The 22,816-nt window shown below is 41.2% G+C and overlaps 1 protein-coding gene across 1 annotated transcript in view; it reads left to right on the forward strand.

The window, feature by feature from the left end:
* Positions 1–22,816, forward strand: part of LOC115469705 — a 68,098-nt gene that overhangs the window by 25,876 nt on the left and 19,406 nt on the right. The window contains exons 4-5 of the mRNA XM_030202491.1: positions 597–795; positions 17,323–17,484. Of these exons, the coding sequence (XP_030058351.1) occupies positions 597–795; positions 17,323–17,484 (361 nt within the window). The remainder of the gene's footprint in view (positions 1–596; positions 796–17,322; positions 17,485–22,816) is intronic.

Consider the following 22,816-nt stretch of genomic DNA (forward strand, 5'->3'; position numbering starts at 1 on the left):
TCTCTGGGAGATGGATGTCCATGTTCCGATTTATTTCAAAAGATGGACGTCCATCTATTTGGAAAATGAGCCTGAAAGACTCTTCCTCTAGAAGGGGGTTCATAGTAACACCTCACCTTATCACATTCTCAATTCATTCCTAATGAAGACCCATATCTTCTTGCTTACTACTAGCACTAGTGATATCCCTGAAAGCACACTCTCAATTGCCAGCAAAGGTTGAGTTAAACTCTGAGGTCATAAATACTGGTATGGAGAATTTTTTATCCAATGTACATGTATGTTGAAGAACATATGTGCTATGCACATCAGATAGTGAAGACCTTTTCTTTGTCACACTTGATTAGGTCTGAAGGCAAACTGATGATGATAATGATGGGTACTTATAGCCTGCCTCTCTCCCTAAATGTAGGTTCAGAGTGGGTTAACAATTAGCATTTAAAAACAGTACAATCTATAACCAATAATGGTAATTAATAATAAAATAAAAAGAAAAGTGACGATTGGGGACTCTGCATTAGAAAGCATTTCAGTACCAGGAAACAGGTGTGTTTGGAACAACTTTCTCTCTCATACTGTCTCTTTCTCTTGTATAGTCACAGAGCTCCTTTCAAACCTCAGCATGGAGGCCCTGCTCTGAGAGGGAGTCTGGCATGGAAGCTTACATCCAGCTATGGGGCAGGTATGCAACACCACCATACCTCACCGTTCGGGAAAATATTACAAAGGAGATAGCACTAATAGTGCAAGGAAGGCAACTCCTGGACATAAATCAAAGGATAGCTCCTGTGTCAGGTAAGAATCTGTGAGGATTTATGCGTAATTGCCACCTAGAAAAGAAGAATGGTCTTGCAAAATGAGTTTAAAAGTCTGCCATGTTGTTGATTCTCTGGGTGACCCTGGGCAAGTCACTTTGGGCCCTGTTTACTAAGCCTCGTTTTAGGCGCATAAATGTTTTTAACGCACGTTAACCATGTATGCATGTTAACCATGTACGTGCTTACAATATCCCTATAGGCACCTACGTGGTTAGCATGCGCACTAATTGTAGGCATGTTAAAAATGCTAACACACCTTAATAAACAGGGTCCTTTATCTCCCTCTGCCTAGAACCCAGTGCAAATCAAAGTCTTTGCCTTGTGACGGCTTTTCTGATCAATACACATAAAAGAAAATCCCATGGGAGGGGAGGTAGAATTGGAAGCAAAACTGCAAATGTTTGCATGCAGCAGAACAGCAGCTGATCCCACTCCATCTCTCAGGACTAACTGAAAAGGATTTTGCAGGGCCTTTTACTTTATTTTATTTTGAATTTCTAGACCACTTATATCAGAGAGTTCAAAGTGGTTTATACATAAAAAAAAAAGAATAGAGTAACTGAGACAAACTCTTTGGAATTACAATAAATTAGCATATACCAGTGGTTCTCAAATTTTTTCAGTTCAAGGCACCCATAAAGGGGCATAATCGAAACGGATGCCCAAGTTTTGCTGAGCACGTCCTCACAAAACGTCCTGATGGAGGGGCGGGGAAACCCTTATTATTGAAACAAGATGGACGTCCATCTTTCGTTTCAATAATACGGTTGGGATCGCCCAAATCCTGAAATTTAGTTCATCCTTAGAGATGGTCGTCCCTAGACTTGGTGGTTTCTGAGTTTAGGCGATAATGGAAACCAAGGACGCCCATCTCAGAAATGACCAAATGCAAGCCCTTTGGTCGTGGGAGGAGCCAGCATTCCTAGTGCACTGGTCCCCCTGACATGCCAGGACACCAACCGGGCACCCTAGGGGGCACTGCAGTGGACTTCAGAAATTGCTCCCAGGTACATAGCTCCCTTACCTTGTGTGCTGAGCCTCACAAATCCCCCCCAAACCCACTCCTCACAACTGTATACCACTACCATAGCCCTTACGGGTGAAGGGGGGCACCTAGATGTGGGCACAGTGGGTTTGTGGTGGGTTTTGGAGGGCTCCTATTTACCACCACAAGTGTAACAGGTAGGGGGGGATGGGCCTGTGTCCGCCTGCCTGAAGTGCACTGCACCCACTAAAACTGCTCCAGGGACCTACATGCGCTGTCATGTACCTGAGTATTACATTTGAGGCTGGCAAAAAATATTTTTAAAGATTTTTTTGAGGGTGGGAGGGGGTTATTGACCACTGGGGGAGTAAGGGGAGGTCATCCCCGATTCTCTTCGGTGGTCATCTGGTCAGTTCAGGCAACTTTTTGTGCCTTGGTCGTAAAAAAAACAGGACCAGGTAAAGTTGTCCAAGTGCTCGTCAGCGATGCCCTTTTTTTCCATTGTGGGTCAAGGATGTCCATGTGTTAGGCACGCCCAAGTCCTGCCTTCGCTACGCCTCCGACACGCCCCCGTGAACTTTGGTCGTCCCTGTGATGGAAAGCAATATTGGCTTTCGATTATACTGATTTGGGTGACCCTGTGAGAAGGGCGCCCATCTTACGATTTGTGTCGAAAGATGGGCATCCTTCTCTTTCAAAAATGAGCCTGATAGTGTCGGAGACATTTTTTGCAGTACCCCCCCCCCCCCCCCCCCCACCACCACATAGGTCTTTACCGCCCCCCTGCTATACACCATGTCCAGTATTTCTCCCTCTCTCCCCCATACACCATCTGTCCCTTCCCTCTGCCCCTATGTCCAACATTTCTCCCTCTCTAGCCCCTGTCCCCTCTCCATGCAGCATCTCACCTTCCACTTGACCCCCATATACAAGATTTCACCCCTTCCTCTTCTTCCATCTCATCCAACACTTATGCCCCTCATTCCTCTTGCAGCATCTCTCCTTCCCTCCACTACCCCACCCACAATTCCACTGTTTGAATGAGTCCCTGGCAGCGACAGTGATTCCCACATGGAGCCTGTTGCTAACCTAGAAGTCTCCCCTTGGTTTCGTGATTTTTTAAACTTGCCGTTCTTACAGGGTCAGGGTTAATTGTGCTTACCTTTTTCTCTTTCTCTCTGCCAGCTGCATACAAAATCTTTCTCACTCATGGAGGACTACTGTTTTCCTGCCACACATGGCTGGAGCAAGCTACTGATCACAGCTCATCTGTGATTGGTCTCAAAGCCTGTCTGGCACCTAAAAGGGCAATCCTGAATTGGAAACAAAGAGCCTCACTCCTTGCTTCCCAATCAGGATCCCCCTGTTAGGAGCCAGACAAGCTCCATGAGCAATCACAGCTGAGCTGTGATCAGTAGCTTGGTCCAGCCATGGTGTATGTAGATTTCCTGGAACTCCATACAACTTTGTTTAAATATGTTGACATTATGTGATGTCCCGGCGCTTGCCTGTGAACCTCCCATCTGCCCCGTGGCACCCCTGTGAGTTTGCCACGGTGCACTGGGGTGCCAAGGCACACAGTTTGGGAAACACTGGCATATACAATTCAGATTCAAACATAGCAGATATAAAATCTACAACAAGATCATATAATCATAAAACAAATTACTAACATATAAATCTTTTAAAAAGAATAGTCTTAAGTTGTTTTCTGAATAAGATATAACTATGCACATTATCCAGATTTAATGCCAGATCTTTCCAGAGTTTAGGGGCTTGATAGGCCAATAATTGTGCATAAACACTGGACCGCTTTATCCCTTTAGGTAAAGGAAATGTAAAAGGGAAAGGATGGATAGTTCTTCTCAACCTAATATTAGGACTAAACTCCACATGCAAATTAGATAACTTGGACAATCTCCTGATAAAATTTTAAACAACATAGAACCCTTGCCTCTATTGGCAGCCAATGTAATTCTACATATAGATGAGCTATATGGAGGGGCATAATCGAACGCAAACGCCTATCTCCATGGGCGTCTATGTCCGAAAACGGGTACGTGAAGAGGAGGGACAGACCGTATTTTTGAAAAAAATGGATGTCTTTGTTTTGTTTCGAAAATACGGTTTGTACGGACCAAATGCCATGGATTTGTTCGTTTCTGAGCTGGGCGTTTTTTTTTTTAGCGATAATGGAAACTGTTTTAATTTCCCCCTCTTGGACCTCTTTCTGACTCCAGATCACACGGGGGACTAAAGATACCTATTTCACATAACAGGTTCTGTATGGTTTCTCCAACCTCCATTGTCACCCAATCTCAGGAGGTCTACTCTGGGTTTGCATTAGGGGCTGTAATCGAATTCTAATTCCCATAACTACTGCTTTCTGTCTTCCTGGATCTAGGTATACTCTGGGCCATTTATGTTCCCAGATAATGCCTAATAAAAATCTGTCTAAGTTTCCCCAGAGACTGAGTGTATGTGATGTGCCTTGTAAGCTAAATGTAAGGTAAAGAGAAGATAGAATAAAGACAGAGATAGGTTTAAATAGATAGATACATTTTATTTCTTACCCAAAGACAAGTCTTCAAGTTGGTACGAATACAGACAGATTCTGGATACAACCGGACAGAGCCCTGCCGTCTGACAGAAGCGTTGGGGAAAATTCCAAAGCTATGGCAATTTGTCCCCTCTTTTATACACAAACCTCTCCATAGAAGTCTATGGTGAGATACCTAGCTCTCAATTTCTGAGATGATACTTTCCCACACAGTCTTATCAGCATGTTTTGGGAAGCGTTGAGATAACAGTTCCACATCTGTCTGTGTCGCAATACTTTTCACACCATCTTAAGAACTCTGTATAACCTCTGTAGCCTTCTATACAAAACTAATAAACTCCATTTTGTTCATCTGATTTAAAGTGACAGTTGTACCAGTTTGTGTCAGGACTCATTGTTCAGACCTGCTTTTTGCAGATTCTCAAATATTAAATCACTTTCTTGTTGTTTGGCCTAGTCAGTACTTTTTCAGTTGTTTTAGCTATTTAAGGTATGTAAATTGACCCACCACTATTCCAGTGGATGGATCCCAAGCGGGGACACATATTAACTTACAGGAAAAGCAAGTCCTTGCGCAGCCAGTCATAGATTTTTAAACCTAGCTGGTATTTTTACAGCCTGAGTCCTAAAATCTGGCCTTCCACCCTTCCGGTGGATCCAGTGAGGGTCTCTTGCTGTAGTATAATTATACATTCCCCACTTGTCACCCCCTCTGGAGAGGGGTGACATAAAACTCGTCAAGCGTGTCATCATCTATTCCAGAAGGTGGCAAGCTATTAAACGAGAGGGGGAGTTTTGCTCTTATGGGTTGCTAGCAGATATTATGCCAGACAGAAAACTTCATTTTTAGGTGGTATATTTCTGGGCATATGGAATTCCCTTTATATTACCCAACCCCTTGGGCCTTAATCTTGATGTTACCCCTCTTGAGGTGTACTCAAACCTGTAGTGAGAGAGGTTTTATGAATGGGACAAAACCATGAGTTCATCTATACGGGTAATAGCAATTTCAGGTGGATCATACTAATACTTTCAGGTTTTGCTATGACTTCTATTATATCTGTTGCATAGTACATGGGGAGATAATCCAATGTATCTATCTCAGTGGTCCTCGGAAGGAATAGTGGTTTTGATCAAGCATTGTTATGGTGGCTCAACAAATATATAGTTAGTACTCAGATTGCAGGCTGTTTTAGGTTGGAATGCCTGGACCTTACTATTACTCATCATTAGCATCCAATCATGAGCACTAAAAAGAGGATAGCAGGTATGAGGTTGTCTTATACAGCAAAAAGGGTCAATCCCAGAAAAATTCATATCACCAAAGGTCATGCATGGATCTTGACATATGCATAATGATCTGGAAGTATGGGAAGCAATTTATATATCCATTACCCCACTTGGAGCTTAGTCAAACCTACAGAAAGACATGCAACGTAAGTAAGCCTACACCAGAGTTAGAAACTCTTAGAAAAACAATTAGAACAATAAAGAACAATAAAGGAAATAATAGGAAAATAAAAATAAAACCTTTTCAATATCTAGACAGGATTACTGCTAAACTGAAAATAGAACAAAATATGAATCTATAATGTCCATAAACAGCAACAGTAATTCTCAAATTAAGTATCAGTTTTAAATTCTCTTTCATCGATCATGGTTGAGGCGGTGGAAGCGCAGAAGAATCTGGACGGGTTGGGTTTTCAGGCTGGCCTGCTGAAGGAAGTGGTCGGTCTTGAGATGGTTAGGCTGGTAACATCTGGTTCTGCGGCTGAGTATCTTTCACATGGACCCAAGACTTGTGGTCCAGCAGTTTGCAAGGTGTAATGATTATTGCCTTGGGGGATCTAACATCATTTGGGCCTGGATAGATCTTGAAGACATACTTATGGTGTACAAACTTGGATCTTTCCATGTCTTTATTCTGGGCATGCAGCATCATAAACAGTTCATCAAGAGCCAGAGGCTGGCAAAGGAATAAGCAAAATAACTGTATGCCTGAATGACACATAGCTATATCTTAGTGGGCATAATCAGTGTGAATTGAATAGGCATGAAAGACAAGGTAAACATGGAGAAAACAGTGCTAATTAAGTGCAAAAGCAAAAAGGGAAACCAGAAGGGTTCAATAATGAAAAGCCAATTTACATAAACAACAATAGTATATATGAAATTATATCTCCTGATTGGTAGGGGTCAGAGCTTTAACTTCAACCCTCTTAATACTAGGAATTGGGATTTGCATAATATATCTACACTTCTGGCTTGCATAATGTGCAAGACAGATTGGTAATTATTACAAAGACATGATCAAATAACAATGGTAAAGTATATGGAACAAAAGAGAAGATTACAAAAAAAAACAATTAACAATTTAGAGATGATGGTAAATGTTCAATTATTGATGTATGGAGGGCAATGCGTTGCAATCTATTGCCAATAGATATGGAATCTTCACCTACGATGACTACCATTCACCAAGGGTTGAGCCCTCAGCTGCAGGAGGCCAGCAGGACTTACGAGTTAGATGATTCAGAAAGAAGGGTAGCTTAGGAAATAGTCATAATCAAAGCAGAAGACTAATGTGCAGAAATCTAAAACTCATAAATAGTCCAGGTGATGGAAGTATATTCTGGAATCACGGTCGTTGTCTGTTGTAATAGAGAGCTCATACGTAAAGTGACATGTAGGTTCTGAAAAAGATGAGAAGCCTGCAAAAATATTCAATACAACAAAATATTTGAGAGCATAACCAAGAAGGTCTAAATTAAGGACATCATTTGAACAAAAGAAAATTCTCATTGGAGGAGGTGGCACTTTTTTTCTTGCCAGAGGTCAGTTGTAGCAGAAGTATCAAACTGGAATAGAGGCGGTAGATCAGGAATTGAATATGCCGTCTTCACTCATCCTACAGGACTTAATAAATAGAGGTGATGTAAGAAGTAATATCAAGTGGTCAAATCTCAGCATAGGACCATTAAAAAGAATAGATTATAGAATGCAATAGTTAGTTTCTTTGCGCATCAGTAGGTGGAGCATAGTGTCAATATATAATATATAATATCAGAAATTACCAGTAGGAATAATAATAAAAAAATTGTTCTCTGTATATTACATGTGGCTGGCACAGGAAGTCGGCAGAGTCTGAGGAAACATTGTGGTCAGAGTCTGTTCCAGGAAAATGCAGCCCTTAACATGATATTTTAAAAGATAGAGAAAAGCCAAAATCAGAAATGTAAAAACTATATATTTCTATGAAGTCTTCTCACGTGACCTTTACAAGGTTTAAATAGGTCAAATGAGAAGGACAATAACCTATAGTTCTCTGTAATAGTTCACAGCCAATTTGGAAAATAAGAATTATATTAACTTTTAATTTGATCATTTCTATGCTTTCACAATTTTGGGCCCTAAATTATGACAGCATATCAAGATTCCCATTCAGAGGGATAGCTAAAGATAAGCTTATATATTCCCAGGAATCAATTTACAATTTAGAGTATATTTTAAATTACAGAGTATAAGCAGCTTTATAAGCAGCAAACAAGTATAAGCATTTCTTTAAACATTTTAGTAAAATTCAAAAAAATCAAGGATATAATAACAATTTTTATTAATGCAATAAATGCATAAATTGACCAGAAAGAAAGATTAGTATGATATGTTCATATAATCCCACATTCTAAATTGAATTCTAAACAAAGAGTAGCAAGGATAACACAGAATCATAGAAAAATCCATCTGGTTATTAAAAGTTTGAAACACGTAATGAATTCCTGTATCATATACTGAGTTCAAAGCATTTGTAAAGATGAACTTTAGAGAAAATAAGAACTATAAGGGTTAATCTCTATACAATAAAACTTTAAGAGGCAGGGAAGGAATTTTGAAAGTAGTAGATAAGACGTGAAAAGAAAAATTAGAGAGCCAAGAAGTGAACATCAGCACTAGTTATTTTATTTTAAACAACGTTACAAAGAAACAGTGTTTTAGATGGCACATAATATAGAACCTTTTCATAGTAAATATCTGGAATAATTATGCAAGTTTCAAAGAACACATACACATACAAATTAAAACTAAAAAGTGCTCGTATTTCTAGTGAAAGCAATTTACCAGAAATCAAAAACAATCAGGTATTTAATATCATGTCACAAATCAAACAAATATCGTTTAAATGAAACAATATACTATCCTGGGAAAAAAACACTCTTGAGATTTACTACCACTGCAGTTGATAGGCAATCTCTCAGAGTAACCTTAAAGCACTAATTTAAAACTAAAGAAATGATTCCCTAATAAATAGCTGGTTTAATATATGCTATTTATCACAGGACACACAGGAACATACAGACATAAAATTAAAACTGTAATTTAATCTTGATACGTAGAAAACTTAAAGCTCAGAAGAGGAAGCAAGATATCTATGTGCACGATTAAGAAATTGTTTAGGGTTTCAAAACAAAAAATATGAAAATAAATATTCCAGTAGCCAATCACAAGTCACAGCATACAGACAGAAAAGGAAAGGAAAATCACACTCATACACATACAAAGTCTTAATCCTAAATTTGGTAAAATAAAATATTTAAATTAGGGCTAATCCAACATGCCATGAGAGTATACAACGGCAAGCTTAATAGTAACACATACAATAAATGAAAAGATACTCACAATTCATGCAATGTAATTTCCAGCGTACAAAATCAATTGAGAAAGAGAACAGTTGGCGGGATCACTACGCCCTTCCGAACTCTCGGTATAGGGAGGTCAACCGTAAAAATAGGTTGGTTTCGGAAGGAAAGTCCTTACCAGAGATCTGAATAGATGTCAGATCACCAGTATCTGGTGTTGAGTGCGGAGAGGAAGATATGATATAACGGGTAGTGAACAACATCATCCAATATGTATAATAACGGGACCTAGTGAGCAAGTGGTCTACAAATAAATTTCAAACCTGTAATTTCCTATAGAAAAATGAACTAGATTAGTAATATATATATTGACCAGACCTAGAACCTGGTACAAGGTTAGTGATTCAAAAAGCAGCTTCAAAGATAGCAGGGAAACCTAGAAATGATAATGTGTTAACAGTTTACAAAAACAGGCGATGATTATCCTGATAGTAGAATATACAGAGACATAACACATTCATACTCACGCATCTACTAATGTACTCCAACATAGAGACCCAAAATAAAAATTACTAATTAGCGGAAAGCTCAACGCTTTGACCGCAAGTGACATTAGGAGAAAGCAAGACAAAAACTGTAAACAGAAATATGCCTAGAGAGACAGTACAAAAGTAAATAAATACATAGTGTCAGCTATTATATATTTATACTACTCTATCCCAAATTAATAAATACTACTCCCCAGAGTGTGCTTCTAAAGACAGGAATAAATCTCGGTTTCTACTGCCTGCCAAGAATTATTCCGGTTACAATTGGCCATGATAGAGCCCCCAAAAAGGGACATTGCAAACACTCCCAAAATGAACTAAAAAAACCTGCGAATAAGGTCTTCTGAGTTGAAGAGCAGCGGTCCAATGGATTTCCGCAGATTAGGAATCTTCTCTTTTACCACTAACCCCTCTAATGGACCTACAGTGGTTTGGAATGTTTCTCGTTTACAACAAAACACTGAAAAATTTATGGTGAGGAATTTTCTCTGTTGCCACTAACCCAACTAAAACATTGAAAGACTATGAATTTTCTCTGTTACAACTAGCCTTTCAAAAATATTGAATGCCCTAGTCAACCTGTATACAATCGCAACGAAAGTCGTTAGACGTCTCTTTATTAACCCCGCGGTCATCTATACAAGTAACTCATAGGTGGGCAATAGTGCCGAAACCGCAGGCCACTCCGAAAAATGGAATGGAAGTCTGCTCAAAATCTAATAAATGAGATACCGTCATCCATTGAAGGGGCACCTTCGATGGATGTAAGTCTCAGACATCAGTATCAAAATTATAGCATGACACTAGTAGAAGGAAATTAAATAAATTAAAATTAAGAAATAAATAAAGGGAAAAAGAAAAAAGAAATAAGAAATATAGCCTGTTCCTAAAGAGAATCTCTGAAGCCTAATCCAGAAGTAGCAAGCAAAGAAATTATTTTAAAGGAAAAAAACATGTAAGCTCTTCTGGTAAGGCACCTTAACTTTACCGTGTATACTGAGGAAAGCTTGGAGGTGGTAGAGCGGAACAGGAAGGAAGCTAGGGCAAGCAGTACAAACTCAGTCATGCAAGACGAACAAAGCTGAAAAAGACTGAGAAATACTTAAACTTGTAGGACAGTTTTGACATACGTAGCTTAGTGTTAAAGATTATAGATGGGCAGCGGACCAGCACTGCCATCATAGAAGTAAAAGTTATGAAAATTTGAGCACAAATATTTGTACAAGAAAGAGTCTGTAGCTAGCATGCTCTGGAAATCACGCTAGACCCCTGTGTTATAGAACACAGGCACAATATAATAGCATTTAGATGTAACAAAAACAGTTGCTTCTCAACAATATAACCAAACTATGCAACAGTCTTCCTAAAATACTACCAGTATCCCCTCTTGCGTTCAAAAGAAGAGAAAGGAGGATAGAGTGAACGGTCAGCGTACGGCTGGTCACCACTGTTTTAATTTCCCCCTCTTGGACCTCTTTCTGACTCCAGATCACACGGGGGACTAAAGATACCTATTTCACATAACAGGTTCTGTATGGTTTCTCCAACCTCCATTGTCACCCAATCTCAGGAGGTCTACTCTGGGTTTGCATTAGGGGCTGTAATCGAATTCTAATTCCCATAACTACTGCTTTCTGTCTTCCTGGATCTAGGTATACTCTGGGCCATTTATGTTCCCAGATAATGCCTAATAAAAATCTGTCTAAGTTTCCCCAGAGACTGAGTGTATGTGATGTGCCTTGTAAGCTAAATGTAAGGTAAAGAGAAGATAGAATAAAGACAGAGATAGGTTTAAATAGATAGATACATTTTATTTCTTACCCAAAGACAAGTCTTCAAGTTGGTACGAATACAGACAGATTCTGGATACAACCGGACAGAGCCCTGCCGTCTGACAGAAGCGTTGGGGAAAATTCCAAAGCTATGGCAATTTGTCCCCTCTTTTATACACAAACCTCTCCATAGAAGTCTATGGTGAGATACCTAGCTCTCAATTTCTGAGATGATACTTTCCCACACAGTCTTATCAGCATGTTTTGGGAAGCGTTGAGATAACAGTTCCACATCTGTCTGTGTCGCAATACTTTTCACACCATCTTAAGAACTCTGTATAACCTCTGTAGCCTTCTATACAAAACTAATAAACTCCATTTTGTTCATCTGATTTAAAGTGACAGTTGTACCAGTTTGTGTCAGGACTCATTGTTCAGACCTGCTTTTTGCAGATTCTCAAATATTAAATCACTTTCTTGTTGTTTGGCCTAGTCAGTACTTTTTCAGTTGTTTTAGCTATTTAAGGTATGTAAATTGACCCACCACTATTCCAGTGGATGGATCCCAAGCGGGGACACATATTAACTTACAGGAAAAGCAAGTCCTTGCGCAGCCAGTCATAGATTTTTAAACCTAGCTGGTATTTTTACAGCCTGAGTCCTAAAATCTGGCCTTCCACCCTTCCGGTGGATCCAGTGAGGGTCTCTTGCTGTAGTATAATTATACAAAACTAAAACTGGCCAGCTCAAAAACGTCCTAATCCGAGCCATTTGGTCATGGGAGGGGCCAGGATTCGTAGTACACTGGCCCCCCTGACATGCCAGGACACAAACTGGGCACCCTAGAGGTCAGTGCGGTGGACTTCCGAAACAGCTCCCACATGCATAGCTCCCTTACCACAGGTGCTGAGCCCCCAACCCCCTCCCCCAAAACCCACTACCCACAAATGTACAACACTACCATAGCTCTTAGGGGTGAAGGGGGCTCCTACATGTGGGTACAGTGGGTTTTAGAAGCCTCCCATTTACCAGCACAAGTGTTACAGGTAGGGGGGATGGGCCTGGGTCCGCCTGCCTGAAGTGCACTGCGGTACCCATTAAAAGTGCTCCAGGCCTCTAGGACTTGTTGCTGCTGTAGAACCTTGGCACACCAGTTGACACCTGAAGACTAATGTCTCCGAAAACGTCCTTTATTCGAATAAGCACGTTTACTCACAGTTAACTGCAGATCAGAGGTTGTGCCCCACTAGCAAAGAGTCTCCCTGGTACTGAGATTAGCAGTAGGTCAGAGCTGGCAGAATGCTGTACAATGCCCACTTTCAGTAACGTGGGTAACACATGAAAGGGAGCTAAAACTGGCTTACAAAAATGGCCACTACCTCATGGACTACCAGAAACAAATCAGGGCACACTCTGACCCAGTAAGCAGAGGGAAAAGCACCATGGGAGTAGAGCCTACCAACTACCAACATCGTGAGCACTTAACACAAGCTAGTGGAATTACAGAGCCCAATACCCTACACCCACCACAATGCATTGCTGATGTGACTCTGCAGTGCGCATAACAGAAAAGGTGTCACACTCACCTGAGAGCCACATCAGAACCAGGGAAAGGCTGTCAGAGGATAGAACACATTCTGCTGTCATGGAGGTGAGTACGGCATTTGAGGCTGGCATACAGGCTGGCAAAAAAAGTTTGTAAAGTGTTTTTTTTGGTGGGATGGGGTCAGTGACCACTGGGGGAGTCAGGGGAGGTGATCCCCGATTCCCTCCAGTGGTCATCTGGTCAGTTGGGGCACTTTTTTGGGACTTGGACCTGAAAAAAAGGGTCCAAATAAATCGGACCACATTCTCGTCAAAAACGCCCTTCTTGTTTCAATTATCAGCTAAAGACGCCCATCTCTCCTTGGCCGATAACCACACCCCAGTCCCACCTTCTCCACGCCTCCGACACGCCCCCGTCAACTTTGTTCGTTCCTGCGACAGAATGCAGTTGAAGACGACCAAAATCGGCTTTCGATTATACCGATTTGTTCGCCCACGGGAGAAAGATGCCCATCTCCCGATTTGGGTCGAAATATGGGCGTCTTTCTCTTTCGAAAATAAGCTGGATGGTCATGTATCTGCATGGTCATGCAGAAAAAGAAATTGAGCAAATTGCTGTATTTTGAATAGATTACAACTTTTGTAATTGGTTTCTTTGGAGCTCCAAGTCTCAAAAAATTGCAATAATCCTGTTTGGACAATACTAATCGTACCAAGAGCCTAAACTATATTATCACAATGAATTTTCTTATTTGCCATAATTTTCTCAACAAACAGAAAGAACTTTTTATCAGCATAGAGACATGCAAATTGAATGACAGTGTCTGACCTAAATAGACTCCCAATAATTTGGTTGTTGATTGCAATGAACATTGAGTATTGCCAATCATAATCTGATTCTCCAGAGGGTCTGGTTTATAATCTGAAAGTAAGAATTTAGTTTTAGATTATAAACCAGGCCCTCTGGCAAATTTTCTAGATAAAATACCTTTTTGAAGCCACACGTGTGTTATATTATTGTGCTACAAAAACCCAGTGCCCCTAAGAAGTGAACCCGGGACCAGAGAAAGGAACCCAGAATCAGACCAAAGCCAAAGCTGACATCTGACCACCGGGGATTATAGCAGACACACAGCGTGGCCTAGTGGTTAGAGCACCAGTCTTCACATCCAGAGGTTCAAATCTCACTTTGTGATCTAGAGCAAGTCATTAACCCTCCATTGCCTCAGGTATAAATTAGATTGTAAGCCAGAAAGGAAAACTGGAAAGTGTGGCTGAATGTAATTTACTGTGAGCAAGATCCAAAATAAATAAAAACACTCAATATTCAGTGCAATCAACAACCAAACTATTGGGAGTATATTTAGATCAGACACTGTCATTTAATTTGCATGTCTCTATGCTGATAAAAAGTTCTCTCTTTGCTGAGAAAATTACTTGAAGTAAAAAAAATGTCAAATTCTTTGTTCTTTTTCTCCCCATTTAGTGAACATTTGTTAGTCCATTTTACATATTTGGTTTAATACCAATGTTTTTAACATGTATTAAAATGTTTTAAAAAACAACAAGGCAAACGATCTGCAAAATCCAATATGGGAGAGAAAGCCAGCAGATTAATGTCACAACAAAAAGATTTTATTGAAGATACCGTGTATGAACAAATTGCCCGACACAGGCCGTGTTTCGCCCACCTATGTTTTAATGCATAATCAACTTAATGCACTAACCCCCTAATTCTATAATTTGTCGTACAAAATTAGGCACGATGGATGCACTTATGTGCTGCATGGTACCTAAATTGCCAGTTATGCACGTTAACTGCACTTAGCAGGGGAGGACTGACCTTTTGGGCAATCAGGCAGTGCCTGAGGGCTCAGAGGCTCTAGGGAGCCCAGGAGCTCTCTCTCCCTGCCACCGCCACACACTATAGCCCCCCCCCCCCCCCAGTCCCACCTTGAAGAGCCCTGGTGGTCTAGTGGCCTCTGCAGAGGCAGGAAAGAACAACACTCTTTCCTGTCCGCTGCCTTTATTCTGCCTGGCCCACATTTGTACATAAGATAAGCCAGGGGCATAGCTAGGTGGGGCCACGGGAGCCTGAGCCCCCGCAAATTTCATCCGGGCCCCTGGTTTGGTTGGCGGGGGTCCCCAACCCTCACCAGCTGAAGCCTTCTTCAGCTCCGGTTTCCGGCGCAGCCTAGTATCGCTGCCCTGCTCTTCTTTCTTCTTGCTGACGTCCTCCTGTGCATGCTCTTTTACGTGAAACTGAGCAAGAAGAAAGAGGAGAAGGGCAGTGAACGCGACTACGCTGGAGACTGGCGCTGAAGAAGGCTTCAGCTGGCGGGGTGGGGACCCCTGCCAGCAAAGGTATTTGTTTTTGCGGGGGGGGGGGGGGGGGCAAGCGACGAGGTGGTGAGGGGAATCGGCAAGGAGGTGAGGGGGAGCGGCGAGGCGACAGATTAAAATGTGCCCCCAACCTCGGGCTCTGGCCCCCTCCCACCGTGAGGTCTGGCTACACCCCTGACATAAGCATAACACAATCAAATAATGCAATATAAAGACATGGTATAAGTGGGCCACCTAAATGTTGATTTATAAATGCCAACTTATGCTACTATTCTATAATGGAATCTGGGCACCCAGATGCTGTAATAGAAAAGCACATAAGGCTAGATTTTATATATGGTGCCAAAAAATCAGCACCAAAAAAAAAAGCACCATTCTATAAGCCATGATTAAAATTAGGCCCTGTTTTTAGAATAGTGCTTTACAGAACACACAGACAGTCGCTGCACTTCGGAGCTTACAATCTAGTCAAGACAGACTGACAAGACACGTAAGATGAACCAAATCAGAGGCCACTACCAACATCGTGAGCACTTAACACAAGCTAGTGGAATTACAGAGCCCAATACCCTACACCCACCACAATGAGTCAAGGCTGCAAGATACCAGCTCTTCAGATAGGGACTATATAAACTAACTGGATAAAGCTGCTGGAAATCAGGAGGCTGGAGAGGTCGGGGCTGGACGGAGAGGGATTTCAGATAAGCTGCTCTGAACCAGAATCTCTGTGTTACCTGTTCATAGATTGAAATTTCTTTCCTTTTCCTGTAACACAGTATTTCATCTACTGGGAATATTTTGGTATGTGATGAGCAACTAACTCGAAGGAAATAAATAGGTGGGCCAATCTAGTACTAGGACTGTGTATGAGATGGTCTACACTAATGAAATTCTCTGAAGCTTCCCAACATCATTCTGACTTGCCGGTGCTTTTCCTCGCCCTCAACCAGGAATAAACTCCTGCCAGATTCCACTTACAAAAGCCTCCTGGGACTTTTATTCTGAGAAACAAAAAGACTTAAGAAACTTGTTCTGTGGAAGTTATATTAGAAGAGGTGGCTGCCATTTCCATGGGCTAAAAGCTGATTCACATGTGCAAATTAGCATACATGTGCAGGTAGTGATTTTAGAAAACAATCATGTAAACAAAAAATAGGCAAAATCCACTACATTTGTAAAACACAAAATAACAAAACCAGTGGACTTTCACAGCTTATGATAATAACACCCAAGTGTTGGGAGACAAGACCTCACATGGCCATCATAATAGTCTGTCTCTTTAATTGACTCCATTCATATGAACAATTTTTGATACAACTGGCATGTCCTCAAGCAAATGCTAACACTTAAATATGTAAACTTACATTTGTAAGCATCAGCATTTATATGGCATCAGAACCCTGAGTGATACCACTCTGGGTAAAATATCTGCTCCCACTGTTTGTGCTCTAAGGGGTCCTTTTACAAAGGCGTGGCAGACTCTAAGCACGTGCAGCATGCGCCAAAATGAGACTACCGCCAGGTTAGCATGCCCCCCGGCGGTAATTTTGGATTTGGGGCACTCCCATAACGCCTGGACAAATTATATTTTTTTATTTCTTGCCGCGCACGATGTTTCTGGCGTTAATCGGCAGCTGGTGTGCACTGACCGGTCACTGTGCATGTAGCATGTGAGCACTGACCACTAGATCAATGGATGGCGGTAAGGTTTCAGGCCAAAAATGGACGCGAGCTGGTTTCAATTGTAGCGCACATCCATTTTCCGGCCCCTTAAAAATAAAAAGGCCCATTTTCCTAGACGCAGTAAAAAATGGCCCAGCGCACACCCAAAAGATGCACTCGCACTACCGCAGGCCACTTTTTTTTACCATGGCTTAGTAAAAGGACCCCTAAAATACATGCATGTTTCTCACAGCCTTACTGGTCATTTTTAAAAGGTTCTGTGAAAATCTAGATGAGCTACATAAAATGAGACTTCCAGACATTCAGCAGCAGTTACAATAAGTAAGATCATAGCAACAGTCCCTTTGGCACAAGTTATAACTGCTAGTATTCATAAATGGCTGCAGCGTTGTACAGATTAAAGTGAAACTGACATGGTGTTTGTATACTGCTAGGTGTTCTTCAGTATGATAGTGAAAAACGTGAGGTTCAGTTTCAAGCTGCATTCGCACAGAGTGGGAACCCTATACGTTACGCTGTGATTGACAGCCAGAAAAGGACACTTACTGAGCAGGGTGGCAGCCTGAAGGCTAAAGACGTTCGACAAGGAAGCGGAGGTAAGAAGCATGTACTTGGGCTTGTTTTGTTTCTTTTTTCATTTATCATGGTTACAGATGTGGATTTCTAGAAATCGGCATCTGACTTGTATGTAACAAAAGTTTGGGGGATTTAGAAAATCCATGAAAATTCTTGCAGGTCTGTTGTGTTGGTTTGAAAATTTCCATTGGTATAATTACAATCGTGCCCCTCCCCTTACTCCATGTACTACAGGATACAAGTGAATGGAAAGAACAAGGTAAGGGGAACAGATACAATATTAAGCTGCTTTATTTTTGCTTTGTTGATGATATATTTGATAATATTTGTAGTAATGGTTGTATATATTTTACAATTGTGTTTGTAAATCGCTTCAAGGGTATTCTTAGAGGCAGTTCGATAAATAAGGTTTACTCTCTACATGCTGTCTTTTTTGTTGCTTCTTATTAACTTCGGTGCAATTTTCACACCGCACACATTGATGCAAAGGTCACAAGTACTTTTTATCCACAGGCTTTCCCTTTGAAAATTGCTCCAGGGAGAAAGTGTGCACAAGTATTTGTACCTACTCATCCTGCAGGAAATAACATGCAGAAATTCAAAAATGCAGTCTATATACATTATTTTCCTCCCCTAACCTAAACATGTCCCATAAATGCCTAATCTTACTGTAGATAAATGCCATGCATTGTTGATCCACACACACATGCTTTTAGCTGGGTTACAAGTGAACCAGTGGCGTAGCTATGGGGAGCCACAGGGGCCTGGCCACCCCCAAATTGGCTCTGGGGCTCCTGGTTTGGCTGGCAGGGGTCCCCATCCCTGTCAGCTGAAGCGTTTGTCCAACACTGGTCTCTGGCTCTCCGCCGCATTGCCTGCCGTGCTCTTCTCCTCACGTTGCATGCATTCTCGTTTTAGTGAAACTGAGTATGAGCGACGAGCATGCTCAGTGTCACTAAAACAAGCATGCACGCGATGTGAGAGGAAGCATAGGGCAGGGCAATGCGGCGGAGACCAGCGCTGGACAAATGCTTCAGCTGGCAGGGGTTGGGGACCCCTGCCAACCAAGGTGAGTTGGTGGTGGCACAGCAGCGGGGGGAGCAGTGGAGAGGTGAGCCATAATGTGCCCCTCACTATGGGCTCTGGACACCCCCCCCCCACATCGAGGTCTGGCTACACCACTGATTTAGTGAACAAATTTCAGACAATATACTTAATGAAGTCATTGGTAAGGCCCCACTTGGAGTACTAGGTTCACTTTTGGAGGCCATATCTAGTGAAGGACATAAAAATACTTGAAGCAGTCCAGAGAAAAGCAACAAAAATGGTATGGGGTTTGCGCCAAAGTCGTATGAGAAGAGACTTGAGGATCCGAATATACCCTAGAGGAGAGGAAGGATAGGGGAGACATGATACAGATATTTAAATACTTGAAAGGTATCAATATGCATACAAATCTTTTCCAGAGACAGGGAAACGGTAGAACTAAAGGACATGGATTGAGATTACAGGACAGTAGACTTTGGAGTAATGTCAAGAAGTACTTTTTCATGGAGATAGTGGTGGATGCTTAGAATGCCTTCCAGGGGAGGGGAGGGGGGAGATGAAAATAGTGACGGTAGCAGATAGAAGCAGCTAACTGCCATGATTAGCCTTAAATCAGCTTAGTTGGATTTCACCAGTGCCTCTGGACAAAGTAGCTGAACAATTTACAGATTATATAAACAAATTCTCAATATTACATGAATCACAGTTAGGTTTTTGCCCCCTCCACAGCACAGAAACAGTACTACTCACTCTCCTAGCCAAATTCAAGCAGGAAATAGCAATAGGCAAAAACATCCTCCTCCTCCAATTCGACCTGTCTATTGCATTTGACATGGTAAACCATAACATATTAATAAGATTACTAGATAAGTTCGGGATTGGTGGAAATATACTTAGCTGGATCAAGGGTTTCCTAATCACAAGAACATACCAAGTAAAATCAAACTCAAACATATCATCACCTGGAAAGCAGACTGCGGAATACCACAAGGATCACCGCTATCACCGATCCTCTTCAACCTAATGATGACCCCACTAGCCAAGTCCTTATCCAATCAAGGCCTTAACCCTTTCATCTATGCAGACCATGTCACAATATTCATTCCTTACAAAATCTAAACTGACTGAAATCACCAACGAAATCAAGATCAGCTTGAACATCATGGACTCTTGGGCAAATGCATTTCAACTAAAACTAAACAAAGAAAAAACTCACTGTTTCATCCTCTCACTCCCTACACAGTGCGGATAACCTCACTATTATCAACACCCCAGATTACACCCTCCCTATCTCAGACAGCCTGAAAATCCTCGGCGTTACAATAGACCGCAACTTAACACTAGAGAGCCAAGTGACATCCACAACAAAGAAAATGTTCCACTCAATGTGGAAACTCAAACGCGTGAAACAATTCTTCCCGAGGGGAACATTTCACAACCTGATACAATCAATGGTACTAAGCCATGTAGACTACTGCAATGGAATTTATGCAGGATGCAAAGAACAAACCTTAAAGAAACTTCAGACTGCTGAAAACACGGCAGCTAGGCTTATCTTCGGAAAAACGCGATTTGAAAGTGCAAAACCCCTTCACGAAAAACTACACTGGCTCCCAATCAAAGAACGCATTGCTTTCAAAATTTGCACTTTGATTCACAAACTTATCTACTGTGAAGCTCCGGGATACATGACAGACTTGATCGACCTACCAACTAGAAACACATCCGAATCAACACGAACATACCTAAATCTGCACTACCCAAGCTGCAAAGACTCAAATACAAATCAACTTATGCATCCAGTTTTTCCTACATAAGCACACAACTGTGGAACGCATTACCAAAAGCCTTGAAAACTATGAACGACACCTAAATTTCCGGAAAACACTAAAAACTAATCTGTTTAAAAAGGCATACCCCACCGATCCAACATAAATGCCTGATCTTTGCAACACAACAAAACTAAAGAACGTAATGGACATAACACAACTCTTCCGTTGTACGATTCCCTAGTGTGGCTGTGCCACATGAACTTTATCTTACCACAACATTACTTTGTATTTGTTTACACCGGAGTCTGTAATGCCTCTCCAGTACTATGTAAGCCACATTGAGCCTACAAATAGGTGGGAAAATGTGGGATATAAATGTAGCAAATAAAGGTTTGAAGTGATGGAAGCTTAACCCCCCACCCACCCTCACCAGGGTTTTTTTTTTTTTACTATTTCTTAATATCTAAGAGTCTGCTTGCCACCATGATACATACTGACATTTGCCTGAAAACCATTTTGAACCAGAGGATGATTACTTGCAGTTTAGATTGCCAGATTAGTCCCTTGGTTTAAGAGTGGAGATTAACCATAAGTCTCTTGCAAGATGAGGAATTTATTCAATTTCTTAGGGGTGCAATTGCTGATTTTTATGAAAATCATCCTGTTGCTATACCCTTCCTGAATTAGTGGGATGCATTTAAAGTAGTTATTAGAGGCTGTGTTTTGGCTTATTCCATTCAAAGACATCAGCTGCAAACCACTGAATTGCAACAAGGGACGTAACACTGGAACTTACTCATATTCAACATAATGATGTAGCATCAATTTTGCACCTCTAGGACTGAGGTAATAAGTATAATCAGATTTACAATGTGAAAGCTAGAACATCTATTTTGATGCAATTGGCTTCATATTATGAGGAATCTAACAGATTAGGTCATTTGCTTGCTCAATATCTTAAAGAATCAGAACAGATGAGAGCAACAATTCATTTCAACTATTTGGGTGAAGGGAGATCCTTCACTTACTGCAGATGATATCTTAGCCAGTTTCCAGTCATTTTTTTCCAGGTTTGATCTCAATGAGCTGTAAAAACTGGCTCTCTCCCTCCTGACATGGACAAAATTGTTCTCACTCCACTACTGAAGGGATCTGTGCTAAACATCATCTGCAAACTACCGTCCAGTAGCAAGCATACCCCTTTTTACTAATGTATTATAAATCTACATTAGTAAACATCTCTCTTTATATCTGGGGAAAAATGTTCTATTTTACACTGGTCACAATTTGGCTTCAGATCATCACATAGCACGGAAACATTACTGCTAGTTCTAACTACATATGTCAAAAAACATCTATGCAAAGGTGACAAAGTAATTCTTCTCCAATTTGATATATCGACAGCATTCGATGTGGTTGACTACACATTGCTACTTGAACACCTGGATCAGATAGGAATAACAGGAGCTGTGGTCAAATGGTTCAGCTAATTCCTTTCAAACTGAAGTTTTTCTGTCAAGCAAAACAACCAACTTTCCAACTTGTGGTCTCCTAACTGCGGGGTCTTCAGGTATCTCCCCTCTCACCTATCGTGTTCAATTTCTTTATGTCATTTCGTGCCTCAGTACACCGGGACTTAATGAACTACTTTCATCCTATGCAGATGACATCCTGCTTCTCTTACCAGTGACAGCATCAAACATAGATCAAACTCAGTCAGTAGCAAATGGTATGACTGCTGTCAGGACCTGGGCCCTGACCAAAAAACTGTGATTCCGAAATCAGGGAGTTGAGGTCCCATCATCAATATCCTTGACCAATGGTCAAATCTTTACAGTCGAATCTGAAACCAGAGTACTAGGGGTCTTACTTGAGTCTTCACTCACCTTCGCTTCCCATATTAACCAGCTATGGAAAAAAACACAATTCAAAATGAGACAGCTACGTCTCGTCAGATCATTCTTCGACCAAAAAGCCTTCGCACTACTAGTCCAAATGTTAGTTCTACCTCACTTGGATTACTGTAACGTTCTAATTCTTGGTATTAAGTGTCAAAATATCAGAAAAAAACTGCAAATCATACAGAACACAGCTGCTAGACTAATATACAGATTGAATAGATATACTAGTGTTTCAACTCATCTAAACAAACTGCACTGGCTTCCCTTAGCAGAAAGACTCAGGTTCAAAGCTGCTTGTTTAGTTTTTCAAATTCTACAGGACTTCACCTCTGAACTGATAACTAAGAAGACGACTTCGCTATGTCTGGTCCAGTCTAAAAGACTGAAACAACAACTGATGTTAGCATCACCTTTCCAAAAGACAATTAGAGATCAGAAGATTTTCAGCTCTCTAGTCCCTGTTCTTGGAGTCAAAATATGGAACTATCTACCTATTCCCATCAAAACAGAAAGCAGCTACCTCAACTTCAGGAAGAGGCAAAAAAACGTTTCTCTTCCCAAAGACTACTACTACTACTCCTTCATAACAATCCATCAGGACTTTACCTCCTAGTATCATCCATTATCCTTTC

The sequence above is a fragment of the Microcaecilia unicolor genome, chromosome 4 (genome assembly GCF_901765095.1).
Source record: "Microcaecilia unicolor chromosome 4, aMicUni1.1, whole genome shotgun sequence".
Taxonomy (NCBI): Eukaryota; Metazoa; Chordata; class Amphibia; order Gymnophiona; family Siphonopidae; genus Microcaecilia; species Microcaecilia unicolor.